Here is a 21555-nt window from a genome sequence, read left to right as displayed (position 1 = left end):
TATTTGCACAGTTACGTTCTCAGTAACTTAACATGTTCAACCGAATTTGAATGACTTCGTTTGAAAGTATTCCACTTCTTTAGATTACTTGGCTGAATGCTTCGCAGTTGACTATTTTGATGATGAAAGCCAGGTGAACAATCTCAGTCCCACTCTGGTGTCTTGTTCCACAGCAGTTTTAAATGGAATTGCATAAATGTTCCTTTTCTATCATTAATCTTTTTGTTTAATATAAACTGTTGTTATTTTCACAATCAATATATTTAGATAACGTTTAGATTTTACTAAAGTTAGCAATTAACTTTCTGTTTTTACATTCAGTGCAACATCAAGTGAGTGTAATAGTCTACTGTTGTTTTCATATTGGTATGGAACAGGCTTCGTACCCTTGAAAACAGCATTATTTGATGGGTGTTTATTTAGAAAGATTTGTAACAGGTAAAATGTTTGAAATAGTTGGGAAAATGTTGTGATTTTAAGACAGTAAGTTTAAGCTTTAAAACAATTGGCTAAAAAAAGCTTCCATTTTTCAACTGCTTGCATGTAATGGAAACACTGTGGTCAACAGTAGTGTTGGAAATTGGTTGAAATCTGATGACAGTTGTCAGTTTTATTTAGTAGGTGACACATTCTACATTTTTGTGTGGTTGATGTCATTTTCATATAGTTAGGTAAATTGCTTGTAATGTGTGGATCATATGACTGGCATTTATGTATGGGCATTTTGGGTTGAACTAAACTATCGAAGTCTATATTCACTAAAATATTTTATTTATATATTTTCATTTTCTTTATAAGATTTTATTCCAAAAAGAGTTTAAAAAATGAAAACTTTAATCATTCACATTTGATAGTTCATTATAAAAAACTTAGCCATTTTACTTTTCTGACTAGTCTTTGATTATTTTGATTAAGCATGATGTCATGAATGGACAGACTTTTCAGAGAAATATCCTGATGTATATGTACTTACATACTAGTAAAGCTGAATGCAGGTTGCCGTCATTTTCTGTTAATGGTTAACTTTTGACAATTTTAACACATTTAGCCCCTCACAAGTGTCTTTCAGTACCAAACTCATTTTTGTAAAAAAGGTGTCTTATTTATTTTTAATTCTTATGATGTTTTGATGAATGCAGTTGCTATATTAATGCTGCTTTTTCATGAAGTCCTAACTTTGCATGGGAAACCTGTTTGTTTTAAAGTTTGTGATCAAATCATGGGTGACAAATATTCAGACCAATATAAATCAGTGAAACTAGTTTAAGCTGATTAATCAAAGAATTAAATGTTTCATTTAAGAATCATATGGATTGCCTACTTTAAAATCTGCAGAATTAAAATGGAATTTTAATTTTATGAAAAGGTCTGAAATTTGCTCTAATTGTTGAATGAAAATTTTCTCATATTTACTTCATACAGGGAAACCTCATGAGACCAAAATTACAACAAGGGACCAAGTAAAAGTTTGATTTGAAGAGTTTTCATTTTACTAAGGTTTTCAAAAACAGAAATTGATTTGTAATCAGTTATTTCCCCTTAGCTATAGTATAACATGTATGCTGATTAGTGCCTGCTTTATGTTTCCTTAATATATTGATTTTGTTTCTATTGACATTTTATAGCAAAAGTGTTTAGAGAATTTTATTTGATCTGATGCACATGTACTTTTATGTAAATTTGCCTAATATAATGCTGTTAGACTGGTATATATCTGAGAATATTGTTCCAAAATTTTGTTTTTGTCGTCAGAATGTAAAAGATGAGATAATGAGCATTGTTTGTGTTTAAAGTTGATTGAAGATTTTGAAGGTGACTAGTATTGGACTTTGATAATTTGCAAATAAATATTTCCTTTGATTTGCAAAACTACTAGCACTGTATTACAAGCAAGTAATTTTAAATGCTCTCAGTTTAGTCTCCACTTATTTACACCTATGCTAACCTGTGTCAGCTTTGCTTTACTTCATACATGACTTATGGTTATTCCAGATCATTGGCTGCCTTTACTTCACACATGACTTCAGGTTACTCCAGATCATTGGCTGCCTTTACTGCACATATGACTTTAGGTTATTCCAGATCATTGGCTGCCTTTACTTCACACATGACTTCAGGTTATTCCAAATCATTGGCTGCTTTTACTTCACACATGACTTCAGGTTATTCCAAATCATTGGCTGCCTTTACTTCACACATGACTTATGGTTACTCCAGATCATTGACTGCCTTTACTTCACACATGACTTCAGGTTATTCCAGATCATTGGCTGTCTTTACTTCACATGTGACTTATGGTTACTCCAGATCATTGGCTGCCTTTACTTCGCATATGACTTTAGGTTATTCCAGATCATTGGCTGCCTTTACTTCACACACGACTTATGGTTACTCCAGATCATTAGCTGCCTTTACTTCAGACATGACTTCAGGTTATTCCAGATCATTGGCTGCCTTTACTTCACACATGACTTCAGGTTATTCCAAATCATTGGCTGCCTTTACTTCACACATGACTTCAGGTTATTCCAAATCATTGGCTGCCTTTACTTCACACATGACTTATGGTTACTCCAGATCATTGACTGCCTTTACTTCACACATGACTTCAGGTTATTCCAGATCATTGGCTGTCTTTACTTCACATGTGACTTATGGTTACTCCATATCATTGGCTGCCTTTACTTCACATATGACTTTAGGTTATTCCAGATCATTGGCTTCCTTTACTTCACACATGACTTATGGTTACTCCAGATCATTAGCTGCCTTTACTTCACACATGACTTCAGGTTATTCCAGATCATTGACTGACCTCATAATTAGGTTTAAGCAGCTCTACCAGACCATATTATGAACAAGTTTCAATTTTATGGGGTTCAGTGTAAAAATAAAATTAAATTAAAAATGTGTTTACATTTTCACAACTGATGGCTTTAAGTTTAACAAGTTTTATTGAAATTAAATAAGGAAATATTTGGGACCAAATAATATTTCTCTTGTTTCAAAAAGAATTTGTGTTTTAGAGGGGTTGTAGCCCAGATAGGCTTCAGTATATACATATCAAGGCCTGAAAATTCCTGTGGTCTGAGATTGGGAATCAATCCATTGTAGCTGCAAACTGGTCATATGTAAACAGTACTAGTCATTGAACATTTAATGTCTTTTTTGTTCCTATAGATTGAAGAAAATGTGTTTTTAAGACTTGAAATATATGAAAAGAGTAGTAAATCTGTACTGATACAAGTGGAAGTTATAGTTGAAAACTAGTGGTGTAAACAAGAACAAGAAATGCAATGCATGCAATATGGTGATAACCATCAAAGCTCAGTATTTATCAATGATATTTTGTCTGTTCTTAGCATCACGATATGGACTTATTGTATATTCTAAATGCTATGAGGCTGTTTAAGTATTCATTGATTGGTGAAGGCAAGAATCTATTTAATAGATCACTGGAGAAAGACTTGGCCATGGGTTGTCAGGTATGATGAAAATTAGATTCTATTGTTTTGTTCATCATGAACGGCAAGCTCCGAGTCAGCCAGTTTTTTGTTGTTGTTGTTGTAGGGTTTAACGCCATTTTTCAGCACACGACAGGCTATACATGGTGGCCAGTATTAACCAATTTTGTTGAAATGCCTTGTTAAAGGCACCCATTAATAACACGTGACACAAGCTGTGATCAAAGTACTTGTATCATTTAGGTTATTAAAATAACATAACCATCTCAATCATCAATACTCTCATTGCCTGGGAGTTTACAAGGCTGAGTGTTTAACCAGTTATTCACTGTATTTGAAGTACCAAAACTAGTTAATTTCTGTCCTGAGACCATTCCACACTGACTGCGTTCTTCTGAGAAAACACAGCAGTTGCCATATACACTTCAAGGGCCAAGACAAAAGTTCATTTAAGTTTAGCTAAGTACTCTGAGTTGGCCACAACAATGTCAAAATAGCTAAAACTGGGTGGCAATTTTGGAGGAAACTCAGATAATCTCGCTAAACAAGCTTTGAATGGCCAATGTGTTCTATTTGGTTGTCTAATATTTTGGTCTGGTGATGAGAATGTTAGACTTGAAGTTTTAAGTTAACCAAGACACTGGGATTCAAACACCAATAAAAGGCTTGGTCATGTGATTTTATAATTGTAAAATAAGATGATTAAATAAACAATAAAGTAGTAGTCTGAATTTGAGTTTGCATTAGTTTTTTAAAATATTTTTCATGCCTTTCATTTATTTTAATGCACCATAGTAAATATTTGCCATCAGACTTAGGTGTAGGACTGTTACTTGGCTTGTAATGACATGGGTCCTGCTGGACCTGGACCAATGAATCAGAAATATTGTCAGGTCATGTGTTTGTGTGCATATATATATAGAGAGAGAGAGAGAGGGAGAGAGAGAGAGAGAGAGGAAACCTCTAGTTGGAAGTGTAATGAACTATTCCATGCCAATCATCATTGTCATTAGATATTTTTGTATTAATATCTTTAGAACAGGCAAATATGGATTTTTGCTGTACAAAGATACATTGAATGTCCTTGCAGTACAAGTAAAACAATGACCTTAAAATTATGGATTGTTTTGCATTTTGCAATATTTTGTGACCTAAATAGACATTCATGAATTAGATGAAATCAATGTTAAAAGAGGGATATTATGAAAGACATGTATTGCAAGTTTTGAGCCAAAATTTTACATGTGAAGTTAATGGTACATTTATACAATATAGAGTTATCTTTTCTTTCAGGAGAGAAACCTACGAGAAGAGAATGAGGCGCGACACAGCACAGGAGTGGCAAATATGCTACAGCTGAAGGACAAGGAAAAAGAAGCAAGATTTGAACTGGAATACATCAAGGAGCAGCTGCGGAAAGAGCAAGAAAAATGTCTAGAACTACAGGAAGCGGTAGATAACATTAAATTAAACTCACTCTTATCATATAGAGATGAATGTGGTTTAGAGTGTACAGTCGGTAACTATTTCACAAGTTTAGGAGGGTTGGGTCTGCATGATTACTTGATTCCATGTTTTTACAAGCATAAATTCTTTTTAAGGAACAGTTTAATTGTGGAGACTGCCACCCCAGAATCCCAGCTTGCAAAGCAAAAATATCAAATAGTGTAGTGTGCATTATTTGAAATGATGTTCAGCATTGTCATGTGTCAGTCAATTGGAGAAATGTAGATTATTGGATTAACAGAATCTCAATGTAGATTACTGAATTCATAAAATCTCAGACTTGTATTTTTAACTGTCTGAACTGTTTGTGTCGCAAAATCTACTACAAATAGTTCATGTCTTAACTGTAAAATAGCTTTTCTTGTCTTCATATATTTCACTTTCTATCAAATTGCATTGAAATCAGTTACTGTGAATTCACTATTTTTCATGTGGTATTGATCCTCATGAATTTCCTAATTGCTGGAAACCAAAAATTTGAGGATCCAATGAACAGAAATCTTTCAGGATCCTCCTGTAGAAACAATGGGTCCCATTCCCCAATCCAATTTGAGGATTCAGTGAACAGTGATCCTTCTGAATTCTTCTGTAGAAACAGCAGGTTTCCTTCCCAATCCATGAGCTGAGCCTTCGTAAGAAAGTAAAGTTACTAAAAGAAACCCCACAAACATTGATAACCATGAAATTAAATTTACAGTATTCTTTTGGAATCACTTGAAAATATATCTATAAATAGAGTCTGTGTTGATTTTGGCTTCATTTTCTTCAAACTTCCCTTTTGAATCCAAGGTTAGGAGGGGAAATATCAGTTTTCACTTGATAAGCAAAGTTCCCTGGGTACAACTGGCATCAGATTTCATTGATTTTCAATGCTTGGGTAGAGGGTTCTCAGGCAAAGAGGTTCAAATTAGAGGTTAATAATCCCTCTTTTCTCAAGTTTTGTACACCCTGCTTTTATCAATCATACTTGCATTTCACTTGAGGAAGGGCAGCACCCCACTGAGTCTGTTGTCAGTGAATAAAACATTATGGTCACTGAATTTGCAACATTATGTTTTACATTGTTTTTAATAGCATAGGCATGGGATGGGGTGCATCAGCCAATCATCAGATGACTATTTCTTTTTCAGAAAATGACGATAATGTATATACGTTACACTTTGCGACAAAATAAGGAGAATGGACCTACTATTCACACTTTGCAAGAAATTGAGGATAGTGTACCTATTGTACACTTTGCAACAAAATAAGAATAATGTACCTATTTTTTAACACTTTGCTAGAAATTGAGGATAATGTACCTACTTAGCACTTTACAAGAAAATTAGGAAAATGTAACCCACTTAACACTTTGCTAGAAATTGAGGATAATGTACCTACTTAGCACTTTACAAGAAAATTAGGAAAATGTAACCCACTTAACACTTTGCTAGAAATTGAGGATAATGTACCTACTTAGCACTTTACAAGAAAATTAGGAAAATGTAACCCACTTAACACTTTGCTAGAAAATTAGGATGATGTACCTACTTAACACTTTGCAAGAAAATGAGGATAATTTACTTCCTAAACACTTTGCAAGAAAATGAGGATAATGTAACCCACTTCACACTTTGCAAGAAAAGAGGACATTGTACATATTACCTAACACTTTGCAACAAAATAAGGGTAATATACCTACTTACCACTTTCCAAGAAAATGAGGAGAATGTAACCCACTTTGCAAGAAAATGAGGATAATGTATCTACCTAACACATTGCAAGAAAGTACTTTAATATTATTTGCACTTTGCATATTCAACAGGTTACAAGGAAGGAATCCATATCAAATTCACAGGAGCATGAAATCTCTACTGCTAGAAAGAAAATGAATGAACTTACAAACATGCAGGACAGCTGTGAGAAGGAGAATATCCAGCTACGCAGAGATAAGTCACTTCTTGTCGACCATGTTGCTGATCTGCAGAAAAAGGTTAGCTGTTACATTTTTCAATGCCATGCTCCTTTGTCTTACAGTTGTGGATATCAAAACTCTGTCTTTCTTCCATTTTTGTGTTGTTGCTATCACTTCATTACAAGAGACTGTGATTTTGAAAAATTGGATCATTATATCAATCATAGTCTATGATGGTTTTGTTTTTGTTTCTTTACTTGGCAGATTTTTTTTTTCCTTTACTTGGCAGATTTTTTTCTTTTTTCTTTTTCTAGGCAGATTTTGTTTTTTTCCTTACTTGGCAGATTTGTTTTTTTTTTTTTTACTTGGCAGATTTGGGTTATTTTCTTTACTTGGCAGATTTGAGATCTACATTATTATAATAAGGAATTCTGTAACATTATGAAATTGACAACAATTTTCCATTCACAGTGGAAACTAAAATATGCTTCAAACCAAAATAACTAACAAAATAACTGTATGTGACACCACTGAACTTGACGTAAACATGAGTAATTATGATTTCTAAATGATGATACATTTTATATAAGGATGTGCATTTGAAAACATTGTTAATTTGTCTTTCCATTTCTATATCAGTCTTGTGTACCATTGCAAGTATTTTAAAAAATTAAAACATAAACACGTTAAGGAAGTGTTACAATACCTGCAGGAATAAACTGATATTATCGAGCTTGATACAGAGGTCAATTATACCAGTATTTAGGTGACATATTGGGCATCATCTAATTTTCAGATCTTTAATTGATTGCTTTCTTTGTTGAAACAATGGAAGGTCAGAAATATAAACTGTCCTTAATGATGCGAAAAGAAAAAGAAACATGGATATTTGAATTGACTGTAGACAATGTGATGAAGTATTCATTATACTACAAATTTTATAGGGTACAAATCATCCTACACAGCTTCATGTCACCAACTTTAAAAACTTGAAAATGGCAGTTTAAATTTGTTACTGAACAGAAATTCCTGTCAGTACAAGAATTAGGTTTGGTTTGGTGTTTTACGGTGCAGTAACAGGGTTAGGTTGTTTAGTGCCAATGTATTTTGAGTCTTGCCCATTGATACACCATGCTAAGTTTCCTGGTCTGACTTTAAGGTAGGTTTTAAACCTGCGTCCATTCAGTTGCATGTCTGGGAAATTACCCACTGAGGCACCATAGTCACTGCTTCCATTTATCACCATTTATGACATGCAGGTAAATACCTTGCCTTTTCTACAATTCTGAACTTGTGTCCGGGTGTGTGTGTGTGTGTGTGTGTTTCAATAAAAGCATCAGTTCCCTCCAGCCCAGTTTGTTGCTATAATTTACCATAATCACACTTTCTTCCAACACCTGTCATACAGTTGGAGTGAGACTTACTTTTGTGGATGACAAAAGCTGCAGAGAAAAAGCTGTACTTTGAATGACAGTTAAAATATGCCCTAAAGTTTTATATCCTTGAGTTATTGTGAAATGGATAGGTTGAATGGGAACAAAATTAAGCTAAGCACAGTCAGATTTTGGTGAATTTTTTTTAATTGTGTTAAATTTTCTTTGCAAATGTTACTTATAATTATACATCTTTGAACATGAAATATAGTGGTGTCCATCAGGCAGATTTGGAGGAACTAAATGGAATTTGATAGGCCAGAAATTAGAGATCTATATCCGGAATTTTGCGATGAAAGGTCATTAGGTTTTCTTACGTTTCCAGAAGTACTGCCGTTTGAAGGAAAACCTTGTATATTATTGTTGGTGACTTCTGTAATAAATTGATGATGAAACATAATAAAAGAAATTGTGACATTTTTGTAACAAAATGGCAAAGTTACTTTTAGGTCCTAATAAAAATCAACATCTGACAGGGTCAATATGGCAGCCATCTTAAAGATCTTGTTATCACTCAGATAATATCAGAGTTCAAAAGTAGAAATATTCTTGTCTTGGATTCCTGGAAATTGATTTTTGCCAGTAGAACATCAGCCCATAGGAGGACTTAAGTTATTATTATTATTATTATCATTATTTATTTTTATTCATTATTATTATTTATTGCTATTATTAATATTATTATTTATTATTATTATTATTATTATTATTATTATTATTATTATTATTATCATTATTATTACAGCTTGACTTGAAGAATGAGGAGGTAGTCCAGCTCCGTGGTAAAATTTCCTCCCTCGAGGCTCGTCTACAGGATGTCGAGGAATTAAAATCATTGGAGACCACTATTCAAAGCCAGAAGTGGGGAGAGTTTGAGCGGCTGGCAGAAAACATGCGCACATTATCTTCCTCGATGTCACGACCTCAGTCCCGCTACATTCAGCACTAGATATGTCGGATAATTTGAAAGTTTGCTTAGTTTGATATAGCATCTGTATACTGTTTTTCTTGTTTAACTTTAAAAATGAAAAATTTGTAACTGTACATCATGCAGTAAATGGGAATAATTATAATTGAAGAGGAAATGAAAGTTTGTAAGATTTGGATACTAAAATCAACCAACACTTTGTCTTAGATGAGTTAAAAATATACATGCATATTTACCTATCATTTATGTATGTCTCCAGCGCCAGTGTAAAATAAGTTAAAACTTAAGCAATCTGTGGGGCTTAATTTGTGATTTATACATGTCCATGTATCAGGTGACTCAGGCATGGAACATTAATTAACACCATTTAAGTTAAAAATATTTGATTTAGATGCATGGGAAGATTTATTTCAAGGTATTTTGTTAATATTTGTTTTTTTTTAAAATAATTGTAATTATTGCAGAAAATTTGGTATCCAGAAGATGTCACTTACAGCTGTACAAGATTTTGAATTGTACAGACTGGATTATTCGTACAATGAACTGATGGGTAAATTTCCATCCCATTATAAAAGTCAATAATACATGAGCTTGTAAAAAAAACAACGAAATAAAGCAAACTACAAGGTCTATTCTAATTAATTAAATGGATACACTCTCCTTTACCTAGGATTCACTCATTTTGCTTTTAAAAAATGCAGTAATCAGTTAGAATAACTTATGTTAATTTGCTCATGTTAATTTTTAATAATCTGTTTGATAGTATATATGAATGTTGGATTAGTTACAGTAGACTGATATTGCTGCTGGGTAACTCCTAAATTCAGTTTGTTGAAAGTCCTGCCATGTTGGTTACAGGTTGTTGACTGGTGATTGTATTTTACAGTGTGGTAACCCATACTTTGGACTGATTATTTTACAGTCTGTTAACACATACATTGGACTGATTACTGTATTTTACAGTCTATTAAACATACATTGGACTGATTTCTGTATTTTACTGTCTGTTAATACATTTGACTGATTACTGTATTTTACAGTCTGTTAAACATTCATTAGACTGATTTCTGTATTTTACAGTCTGTTTATACATTGGACTGATTACTGTATTTTACAGTCTGTTAAACATACATTGGACTGATTACTGTATTTTACAGTCTGTTAAACATACATTGGACTGATTTCTGTATTTTACAGTCTGTTAATACATTGGACTGATTACTGTATTGTACAGTCTGTTAATACATTTGACTGATTACTGTATTTTACAGTCTGTTAAACATACATTGGACTGATTACTGTATTTTACAGTCTGTTAATACATACCTGTGACTGATTACTGTAATTTTCAGCCTGTTAACACATACATTGGACTGATTACTGTATTTTACAGTCTGTTAATACATTGGACTGATTACTGTATTTTACAGTCTGTTAATACATTAGACAGATTACTCTATTTAACAGTTTGTTAATACATTGGACTGATTACTGTATTTTACAGTCTGTTAATACATTGTACTGATTACTGTATTTTACAGTCTGTTAACACATACATTGGACTGATTACTGTATTTTACAGTCTGTTAATACATTTGACTGATTACTGTATTTTACAGCCTGTTAACATGTTTGCATATTCAAACTTCATTGTCCCAGATGATTATGATCTTCCCTTCCTAATTGAATATAAACAGACACTTGTTTGCCATGGCAGATCATTGCCAACAAATCATTTAGTTTTGTAAACATTGAGTGAATACAGTAAAACATAGTACATGCATGTACAGCATACAAGTGAATACAGCAAAATATTGTACATGCATAGACAGCACATGAGTGAATACACTGAAATATAGTACATGCATAAACAGCTTACGAATGAATACACTAAAATAAAGTACATGCGTAGATAGCACACGAGTGAATACACTGAAATATAGGACATGCATAGACAGCATATGAGTGAATACAATGCAACAGCTCATGCATAGACTGCATGTGATTGAATACAGTAAAATATATGCATAGAAGATCACACAATTGAATACAGTAAAATTTACTATATACATAGCCATCATACGAGTGAATACAATAAAATATGAATTGGTGGCATGAGCGAATGCAATCAGGTATTGTAGAGGCATGCATAGCATATAAATAAATACAGTGAGATAATGTGCATGCATATACAGCATATAAGAAAGACATGTTTTGCATGTGTAGACAGCTTATGAAAAAATTACAATGAGATATAATACATGAATAGATAGCGTACAAATAGCATGTATGCTACAACAATTTGTGAATCATGAAGTGAGTATTTGAACATCACCAGTGTTGAAGACATTTTATATACATTAATACCTGACAAATTTAAATGACTGTATCAGCAAAGCTTGTATATTCTATATTGCTATAAGACCTCAGTAGTATTTTTATTTTCAGATTTATGTTTATGTATTTGTTTACATAAAATATAAAATACACCTTATATGATAGAGTGGTAGGAACCAGCTGGGGAAATGGAATTGTAGCTAGAGGATATTTAGGATAGATTACCCAGTAAGAATTAGAAACATTTCAAATTTGTACCCTGGTCCAGCAACATATTTTCTCCTCAGTGTCCATGGTTCTGCTAGAGGGACCACATGTTGATCAGTGAGGATTCTAGTAGTGGGACCACACTTTGATCAGTGAGGATTCTAGTAGTGGGACCACACCTTGATCAGTGAGGATTCTAGTAGTGGGACCACACTTTGATCAGTGGGGATTCTAGCAGTGGGACCACACCTTGATCAGTGAGGATTCTAGTAGTGGGACCACACGTTGATCAGTGAGGATTCTAGTAGTGGGACCACACTTTGATCAGTGAGGATTCTAGTAGTGGGACCACACGTTGATCAGTGAGGATTCTAGTAGTGGGACCACACGTTGATCAGTGAGGATTCTAGTAGTGGGACCACACTTTGATCAGTGGGGATTCTAGCAGTGGGACCACACCTTGATCAGTGAGGATTCTAGTAGTGGGACCACACGTTGATCAGTGAGGATTCTAGTAGTGGGACCACACGTTGATCAGTGAGGATTCTAGTAGTGGGACCACACGTTGATCAGTGAGGATTCTAGTAGTGGGACCACACTTTGATCAGTGGGGATTCTAGCAGTGGGACCACACTTTGATCGGTGGGGATTCTAGCAGTGGGACCACACTTTGATCGGTGGGGATTCTACAAAGAAGAGTATCTTGCAGCTTTTTGTATGGTAAACTTGAAGAGATGAAGGATTCTGTACTTAAAATGTGAGAGGAACTATCAGAGGAATTGGCCAGGTTGAGACATAGGTTGTTGAGAACCAGTTTGATATAGGCATATTGTATGTTTGAATTTTGGTCTGATAGTGTGCTTTGGTCACATAAGATACATGTATCAGGATAGGAAGACAGATTTAGTAAGATGTTGGCCAGAGTCAGTAGAGTACAGTGATCTCGGGTAGTACTAATTCCATCACCTACCCTGTGTGTATAGCAATGAAGTGATGACCTCATGAGGTTATGATCCATTGTAACATGTAGTGATGACCTCAAACCTGTTGCATTCTGAAAACAGTACTGGAAATAAACCTTTTTGGTATAGTTGCATTTTTTGAGGTTTGTCTCATTCATGGGGGGAATAAGTAAATAACATGAATTTTCACAAAACGGTCACGGTGTAGCGTTTCAAAGTTCTTCTTTTAAAGAAATGGTGTACATGTAGTATTTGACTTGCCTCAACTAGATCAACAAAATATATTGTACATGTAAATATTTAAATTACCAGTATATTGTCTCATAGGAAAATAAATATAGAATATCTGTCACAAAGCATATTTGTCGAACTTAAAGTTTGAATAGATACAATTGGAAGAAATGTATTCATGTATAATTACTTTTCTTATTGTGTTTGAACAGAGTTTCAATTATTGTTAACCTATTTTGAATCTGTGCATATTTTACTTCCGTCCATTTACATTCCATTATCTTTTTATTTACATAATGTATTATTTATTGGTAATATCTGATAAAAGTACAAAATCTATCAGAAATATGTATCTCTTATCTCATACTCTGTAAATACCTTGTGAAGACCACAAAATATATTTCAGTACAAAATATTAAGATGTGACAAGTTATTGATGGCTAAAATAATATTTTCCTATTTTGATCCCATGCTAATGTTGTTAATAATTTAACAGGTTCTGAATACATGTATAATGTCTGAAAATGTAAGGAAGATTTTTGTTGATGGTCAAGGTTTCAAAGATACAGGTGAAGGCCTCAAATGGTCAAGGCCTCAGATACATGGTCAAGACCCCAAAATGCATGGTTGAGGCCTCAAATAGATGAGTCTTGTATTTCTCCTTATGTCTCCAGTTTTTCAGAATAATGAAAGAAAAGGCCAGTACACTCAGTTTAAGAAGGAGGAATTTCTTAAAATATTCTTTTTTTAAATGGACACATCTGTTAAAGTTTGAAGTACAAAATAAAAAATTCAAAATCAAAATTCTGAATGTAACTTGATAAGTCATGAGTTCATTAAGGACTTAGTGCCATGTAGTTAAGATAAAAACACTGCCAGAAGTTATATTTAGTATCTGTTTATTTTGACTTTGAGTTTTACATCAGTATATTACAATGTTATTGCCATTACGGTGAGGTAATCAATTATTGTCATTATTTTTATTTAAACATAGTAATGATAATATTTCTGATAGATTTTGTCAATAAATGTATGTCTGTGATAAAAACATGTTTACACAAACTGTGTGATGAAGCAGATAGTTTTGATTTTGATTAACAAATGTGGATTTATTTTTAATCAAGGAATTGGTATAAAATGGTTTTCAGTTTTGTTATCTGTATCAAACCTGAGTTTCATGTAATAAATATTTATATTTGTTCAGTCGGTGAGTGCTATAATTAATATGTAATGGAATATTTGATGCTGAATAGTACAGTGTAATTAATTCATTATCATACATTTCATTACTACAACACATTGTAACTGACATGTAAATGAATTGCTACATATTATTTCAACATATAATGTAGGTACATATAAACTGCTTTTTGCTCAAAGGACAGTTTCTTTGTAACTGTAGTTTTTACTTGTGACATAAAATTGAATAAAAATTTTATTTAACATAACCAGGTTTTAACATTTTTTGTCATCCACTGTAATGATAATGTACAAATACCCAGCATATAATCGACTGATTCATACACCCATCAACAAATGTTATATATATATATATATATATATATATATATAAGGTGATTACCACTGACACACGATATACATTTTTATTCTGATTAAATTTGGATTCTTGGGTACAGAATATCACATGTACTCTTTCTTGTGTTATTTTATTCCACTTCTTTAGCAAATATTTAAATTGCTGTTGTTTTTGCATCTAGGCATACATTTGGGCACTGTCCCTCCATAAAGTTGGAGAAAACGGGAGCTAGTCTGGTCATAGCTGTGGGCCTCTCAATAGGACATAAAAAATGTTGCTAACAATGAAAGCTGACCAAGAAAGTGAAAATCAGCCCTCCCAGATACTACTTTTGCTCAAGGGAGCTAAACGTTGTCTGCCGACCTGTGTGGAGGTCGGATAGAGTAGTCTCCCCTTATATAAAAGACTTGGCAACTCAGGCATGATGCTTCCACTCTAAAACATATGAAGTAAAATGACAGTTTCATCCATTGGTGCACAAATGAACATATCTTGCTTCTCCAGGTATCGATACTGCAGATAGGTCAGCGGACAACTTTTAGCTCCATTTATCTAAAATTACTACTTGGGAGGGCTGGATTTCCAAGATCGTAGTTGTTCTCCTAATGGATTATTATTGGGGAATTATTCTCGAAGAAGAATATTTTGCTAGGAAAAATTGGTCTTCATTAAAATAGGAATCAATCACACTTGCAATACAGTCCGAAAACAAATTGAATATATTGTTGTTTTACAAAATGTTCTGAGGAAAAATATGTATAGCATGTTTACTGTCTGCTTACAAAGTTAGAGCATGGTTTATTGAAGATGTGAAAATAAAAAAAACATCTAGATTTTCTTTAGAAAACTTTTCTGATCCAAATAACTTCCAAAAATATTCTTGCTCTAATATGTAGTAAAAAATAAAACTAATTATATTCATTATATAATGGCGATTTTCTTTTCCTATGATAATTTCAGATATATTTCATTGTGTGATTGAAAAATGTGATATTTCAATCAGTGATATGTGAATAAATGTGATTAAAATGGAAGTGAACATATGAAAAGGGCAGTGTGCATAAGATTTTAATTTTGGTTTTGTGGAGCATGCTTTTGGCGATGGAAGAACCTGGGAAAACCTTGGGAAGAACCACCAACGAACGAGAAGCTACTGGCAAGCTTTCTTACATACCCACATTAGCCAAGGAGAGTTGCTACTTTTATGCAAAGGTGAGATGAGAGTGATTTGTAAAGGAGAGAGCCTTAGAGATCTCATCCACCCAGGGCCCCATGTACTCAAGAGTGAACTTAATCTTCAAAGCTTTGATTCAGAAGCAAATCTGGCATCTAATACAAAGACAATTGTGTTTGCTGTGTAAATACAGGATATTTTTCATCTTATGGTCTGTTTTACCATCCTATGTTTGGATGGTCATGTAAAATAACCTTACTGCAGCAAGAAACTTGATCAAGACACGAGAAAGTATGAAAACACTTTGACAAATTACTCTCAGGTAATCAAGAATTTGTGTATTGTGTTAATTTTCTTCAACACATCAACTGCCCATCATATCATGTCTTCCATCACATTGATCTTGGTAATTCTATAGTGTTGTCTCTAGCATGATATAGGTTGGTGCTGCATACTGCCTGCCCTAGATGGCAATCAGCCCTTTCTGGAGTGCACTCTATTTTGGCACCCAGTTGTCTCTGGGTTGCTCCTTGCCCTCCCTGTGTGGTGCTCAGTCCTCTTTTGGGTACACGATGCCCACTCAAGGTGATACCAAGCCCTCCCTATGTGGTACCTAACCCTTTTCATACATCTGCATGTCTATCATATAATTTTGCTGTCTCTCCATACATCAACATGTCTGTCTCATGCCTGTTTTATGCAATAGCACAGAGACTATTAATCTTAGAACCATGAAATTTTACACACTTCATCATTTAAGTATTACAACATTAAGAAATACAGTGTTCCCTCCGTTAAGTATTACAGTATTACTGTTAAGTAAGAGTGTTTTCTCCAATATTACAGTATTAATTTATACAGTGGTCCCTCCAATATTACAGTATTAATTTATACAGTGGTCCCTCCAATATTACAGTATTAACTTATACAGTGGTCCCTCCAATATTACAGTATTAACTTACACAGTGGTCCCTCCAATATTACAGTATTAATTTATACAGTGGTCCCTCCAATATTACAGTATTAATTTATACAGTGGTCCCTCCAATATTACAGTATTGACTTATACAGTGGTCCCTCCAATATTACAGTATTAACTTACACAGTGGTCCCTCCAATATTACAGTATTAATTTACACAGTGGTCCCTCCAATATTACAGTATTAATTTATACAGTGGTCCCTCCAATATTACAGTATTAACTTATACAGTGTTCTCTCCTATAAGTATTACAGTATTATGTTATTCAGTTTCCTCCTAAAAGTATCACAGTTTTGAGCAGTTCTAGGTACTTCAACTTAGCTGCACTAATTTTATTTAAGTCTGGAAAATATAGTTTGCCCTTGAGAAAAACTAAGTTTGCCCTAAACACAACAAGATAATGTATCAAAATATAACTTATAAAGTAAGATAAAACATGGAATGATCTCTTGTATCAGTCTAGAAAATTCGACATACTCTTGGGAATACTGAACATGCCCTAAAACCAACAACAACAGAATGAATAGATATAGAGGTTCCCGGTGCAAAAGAAACCTGTAAAGTCTCGCGCTCTGTCAATGATATTAGAGATTTAAGTACCACGAACAAATCATTAAAATACTTATTTTTGTCAAAATGTATGAAAACAAAACCACCAGGAGCAAATATGAATTTCAGTAATTCAAACGAAATGTTTATCAGCAAATGTCGAAGACGCATTGATGAACCTTTCGGTATATCATGAATTTACGGGACAAAAAAATAGTTGGGTTTGCTTTCGGTATCATCTTAACACAAGACGATCACTGGAGCGAATACTTCTTCAAACTTCAAGGTACTTTACTCCTTTACAAAAGTAGGAAGTTATCGCTTGTTTTCAAATCTAATATTGTCAACATTTAAATGCAGTAATTTTGGTGCACTGCTATTGCAGTGGATTTGTCTAAACACTACAATACCTTGATTAATACAAATATATTTACATGTATCTGAAATTCTAAATTCAAAATCCAAGTAAGAGCTATATGTTATAACAGCTAAAGAGAGGCTTGTCTCAGTATCCCTCATATAGAATGCAGTATAAGAGCACTGGAAATTCAGCACATGGGCACTGGGAATTCAGCACATACAAGAACTATTAAATGACAACTACTCAGCAAAATGGAAATTGTTTGCATTATATTTGATCGCTCTACAGTTGAGAACATTTAAACCAAATTTAAGCATAAAGGTAGTCGCACACCATTTGTTCCAAAATGCTGCGCAAAGTGCATAACCATTTTGACAGACTTCACAGAAAACAACACAGGGCTCAAGTTTGGCGAAATACTTACCAAGGTCATTTATGAATTAGATATGAACAAATTTACCAGTATGTTGGTAAACAAAAGCAAACGTACACACGACACAGAGTTCAAAATTCAAAGGAAACCTCTCGTCTTACGGCATTGGTTCTTTTAAATGTACTTGGTGACCCATTCTGTCTGGAACAGTGCCATCGACTTTCTTCATTGGAAGTTAGCGTAACACTGATGCCAGAAGCTGTTGTATGGCAAGTCATAATATCTTCACAGCTGATCGATGTATTATTATTTGAATAAGTAATCAATCTTCTTATAATATTCTGACACCAACGACTTAAATGTATTCCTTGTCGAATTCTTCTTTGCTTTTCTCTCTAATCTGTATGTAGTAGTTGTAAACTCATTGTCACAGCTCAGGAGTATATTCTGTCTGTACTCTTCGAATCTGTCCATTTACATTCATGTCCTTATTCCATTAGAACAAGTATTGTCAGTGGAGTCTAAAATAAATCTGGCAAAATCAGAAAGAATATAAGAGCCCCGACATTGCTTTTCGGAACCTCTTCGTATCACGCTACAATTTGGACGGTGATGAAATTAAGGTTGTTGAATGCACCTCAAACGGGGCGAGCAACACAAAAAAATGATAGATTTGAATTCTAGTTTCTTGTGAAATTCAAAACTTAAAATCATCACATTTCTAATTAATCATTTTCACAGCGTCGTTTTATAATTCATTTTCATATCTTTGAATGTAACACTGATGACTGGTGTCCAGAAAGTGGTCAACAAAATTATATCTTTTTATGTCTGGACAAACATGTGACTTTTGTGTATTAGTTCAAACCAGAATTAGGGCATGCCCTCAGTAAGTCGCAAGCACTTTTCAGCTGCAGTAATTGTTTAATGCATTGTTGCTTGTAAACGGCTTGACTGACGAATGGTAGCTTGAAAGTGGAACAATTCTTTGTTTTCCATCAGGAAAGCAAAGTTTTGAAGTTAAATACCCACGACATCTCGCTTCGCTTTGAATATGATACTCACTACTCCCTGGTCACATTCTTGGTCGCAATAATATGCGTATCTGAGAAATCCTGTGCTCATTCTAACAGCATCGAAATAATCTTGGCGATGATAAACGTGAGTGTATTTTCCGACCGGGAAATCAGGACCTTCAAACACATGAGCTTGATGAATGACTTGAGGGCATTTCAACGTATTACGTTGTGCCAACACGTTTTGAACCTTTCGCATCTGAAGAACTCTATACACGGTTTTTTCGAAAATGCCTACTTGCTATAAAAGTGGTTATACTACACTCCTTTGTTTGAATTTGTTTCTATCGGATTTTCTTATGATCTCCCATGATTTCGTTCATATAGTTACATTTTGCACGAGTTCCAGCTACTATGATGACAGGGGTTCACAAGAACTGGTCTTCGTCGTTGTTGAACTGGACTATACTTCGTTTAGATATTAGGAAACTGATCCACTGATAAAACGTTTTTACATTATCTGCTGTCTCTTAGAGGTGAAACGTTTGTCATGTGAAGTGCAGCTTTTACTAATTTTCATGTCAAATTTGTCGTTATAATGTTGGAGATTTTATTTTTCCCAACATTTTCGAAAAGGTTACTACTGCAGTTGTACTAAATTCGATCAAGACAGTGTTATGCATATTTGATTTAATTATATCTGATCTAATATATATTTATTTCACTTTAATTGTTTGTCAGTTTTAATTTTCATATATTTTTCATTACATGCTATTGTAATGTAAATTTATTCACTGGAGATGATACTTTTTCCAGAAAATAGTTTAACCTTGACTGTTTTGTAAACACGAGGTGTTTATCTAGATCCTGACCTTGATTCAAAATTAGTAGCTATTTTTATTTTAAAATGATTGCTTTTGTCGAGGTCATGATGGGATTAAATGTTTAAGATGAAAACAATTTTTTAATTTTTTTATTTCTTTGAGTAAAATGATTGGTTTTCGTCAGGGCCACACTGTGTACGTGATCTTTAACAAGTAATTAATTTCGAAGAGGTTCTGGAACATGATGACGTGACCCCATTTTTTCGTTTTAGAATACGATATAACCTTTTCTCGAGATATATTCTCAGTAGTAGTTTGACTCTTACACTTGAAGTTGTATTTTATGCTGTTTAGAGTTATTTCAAATTACTTGGATTCTAAAGGATTAATTCTTTTTTCCTAAAAAATATGTGTGCTCATGTGAAATTCTTGAACAAAGACAGCTCTTATACAAAATTTTTTTATTCAGATTTCCAAAACCGGAGTAATATTTCTTGTTTCTACAAGGAATGTAGACTTCATCACTACATATTACAGCATACGTCATCGTCTTCCATCTTGGATTCTTCGTCGGGACTCGAACTTGAAATCATTAAAACACATTGTCATTAGGATTACTAAAATTTTATTCGTGGATTATTCTTGGATTATTTTTGGGATTTGATTCTTAAAACCTGTAAGTTCATATTTTTTCATTTTACAGAATTTTTTTCTGGGAAATAATTTATTATATTTTTTCAAAGCTTGTTGTTTTCACTCTTTCTTGTGTTACTGTTTGTCCGAGACTAAACACGTAACATAAGAATTGGCTAGCTCGTCCTAATATAATTTTGAATTTTGGATACAATATTTCAGAAAACTTTGTTTTTCTACATTTGAATTCTCCATGTTTTTGAAATCTTAGCGAAATTGGCAAGCTTTTTTCAAAAATGTCATCAAATGGAGAAATCTTTCTTTCAAATCCTACCCAGGAACATAGATCTTTTCAAAAAAGATGAATTGATTCAACTTGCCAGAAAATATGATCTTTCTGAGGTAAAGGCTTCCCTAACGTTACAGGAAATAAGAAATGTTTTGGTTCAGTACTTGGTAGAAAAGAATGTTTTCGATGAAAGTGCTTTGGTCAGTATGTATCAGATTCTGACACAAAAGTAAAGAAATTAGAATTGAAATACAAGATGGAATTAGAGTTAAGGAAGCTGGAACTTCAGAAAGAAGAGAGAGAGAGAGAGAGAGAGAGAGAGAGAGAGAGTGAGGGAGAGAGACGCAAATGCAGTTACAAGAAAAACAAATGTAGTTATAACATGAGAAAGAGGGAGAGCGACAGGAAAAAGAGAAAGAAAAATGCAACCGCAGTTAGATATGGAAGAAAGAGAGAAAGAAGATGAATGCAGTTAAAAAAAGAAAAAATACATTTACAACATTTATAAGCAGAAGAAAGAGAGAAAGAGAGGGAATATCAACGTAGAAAAATGAAAGATATGAGAAAACTGCCAGCAGCTTTCCGTTGGTTAGTTTGTCTTACCAGGGATTTTCTGGGTTCTTCCTCCACCAGTTATTCTGGTCACAATGTATAACCTATCTTATGCTGAGATATGACATTAAACCATAAACAACATCAACACTAATAGGTGTTTGTAATAACTGGTTTATATTAAGTTGTATGGTCCATATGGATTCCTCCATCCGAATCTATAACAGATCATTATATTAAGTTGTTTGTCCATACGGATTCATCCATAGCTATTTACAATAACTGATTCTATTAAGTTGTGTGG

The 21555-nt window shown here is 33.6% G+C and overlaps 1 protein-coding gene across 4 annotated transcripts in view; it reads left to right on the top strand.

Annotated features, from left to right (window-relative positions):
* Positions 1 to 14410, top strand: part of LOC149788862 (uncharacterized) — a 39585-nt gene extending 25175 nt beyond the window's left edge. For all 4 annotated transcript variants that reach the window (XM_089974976.1, XM_089974974.1, XM_089974975.1 and 1 more), the window contains 3 exons: positions 4758 to 4916; positions 6775 to 6942; positions 9043 to 14410. In XM_089974976.1, the coding sequence (XP_089831102.1) occupies positions 4758 to 4916; positions 6775 to 6942; positions 9043 to 9246 (531 nt within the window). In that variant the 3' untranslated portion in view covers positions 9247 to 14410. The remainder of the gene's footprint in view (positions 1 to 4757; positions 4917 to 6774; positions 6943 to 9042) is intronic.
* Positions 14411 to 21555: the final 7145 nt, after the last annotated feature.

The sequence above is a fragment of the Sinohyriopsis cumingii genome, chromosome 11, assembly GCF_028554795.1.
Source record: "Sinohyriopsis cumingii isolate HCF-2022 chromosome 11, ASM2855479v2, whole genome shotgun sequence".
Lineage (NCBI taxonomy): Eukaryota > Metazoa > Mollusca > Bivalvia > Unionida > Unionidae > Sinohyriopsis > Sinohyriopsis cumingii.
The sequence above is the reverse complement of the archived record's forward strand: the minus strand, read 5'-3'. Positions and strand labels throughout refer to the sequence as shown.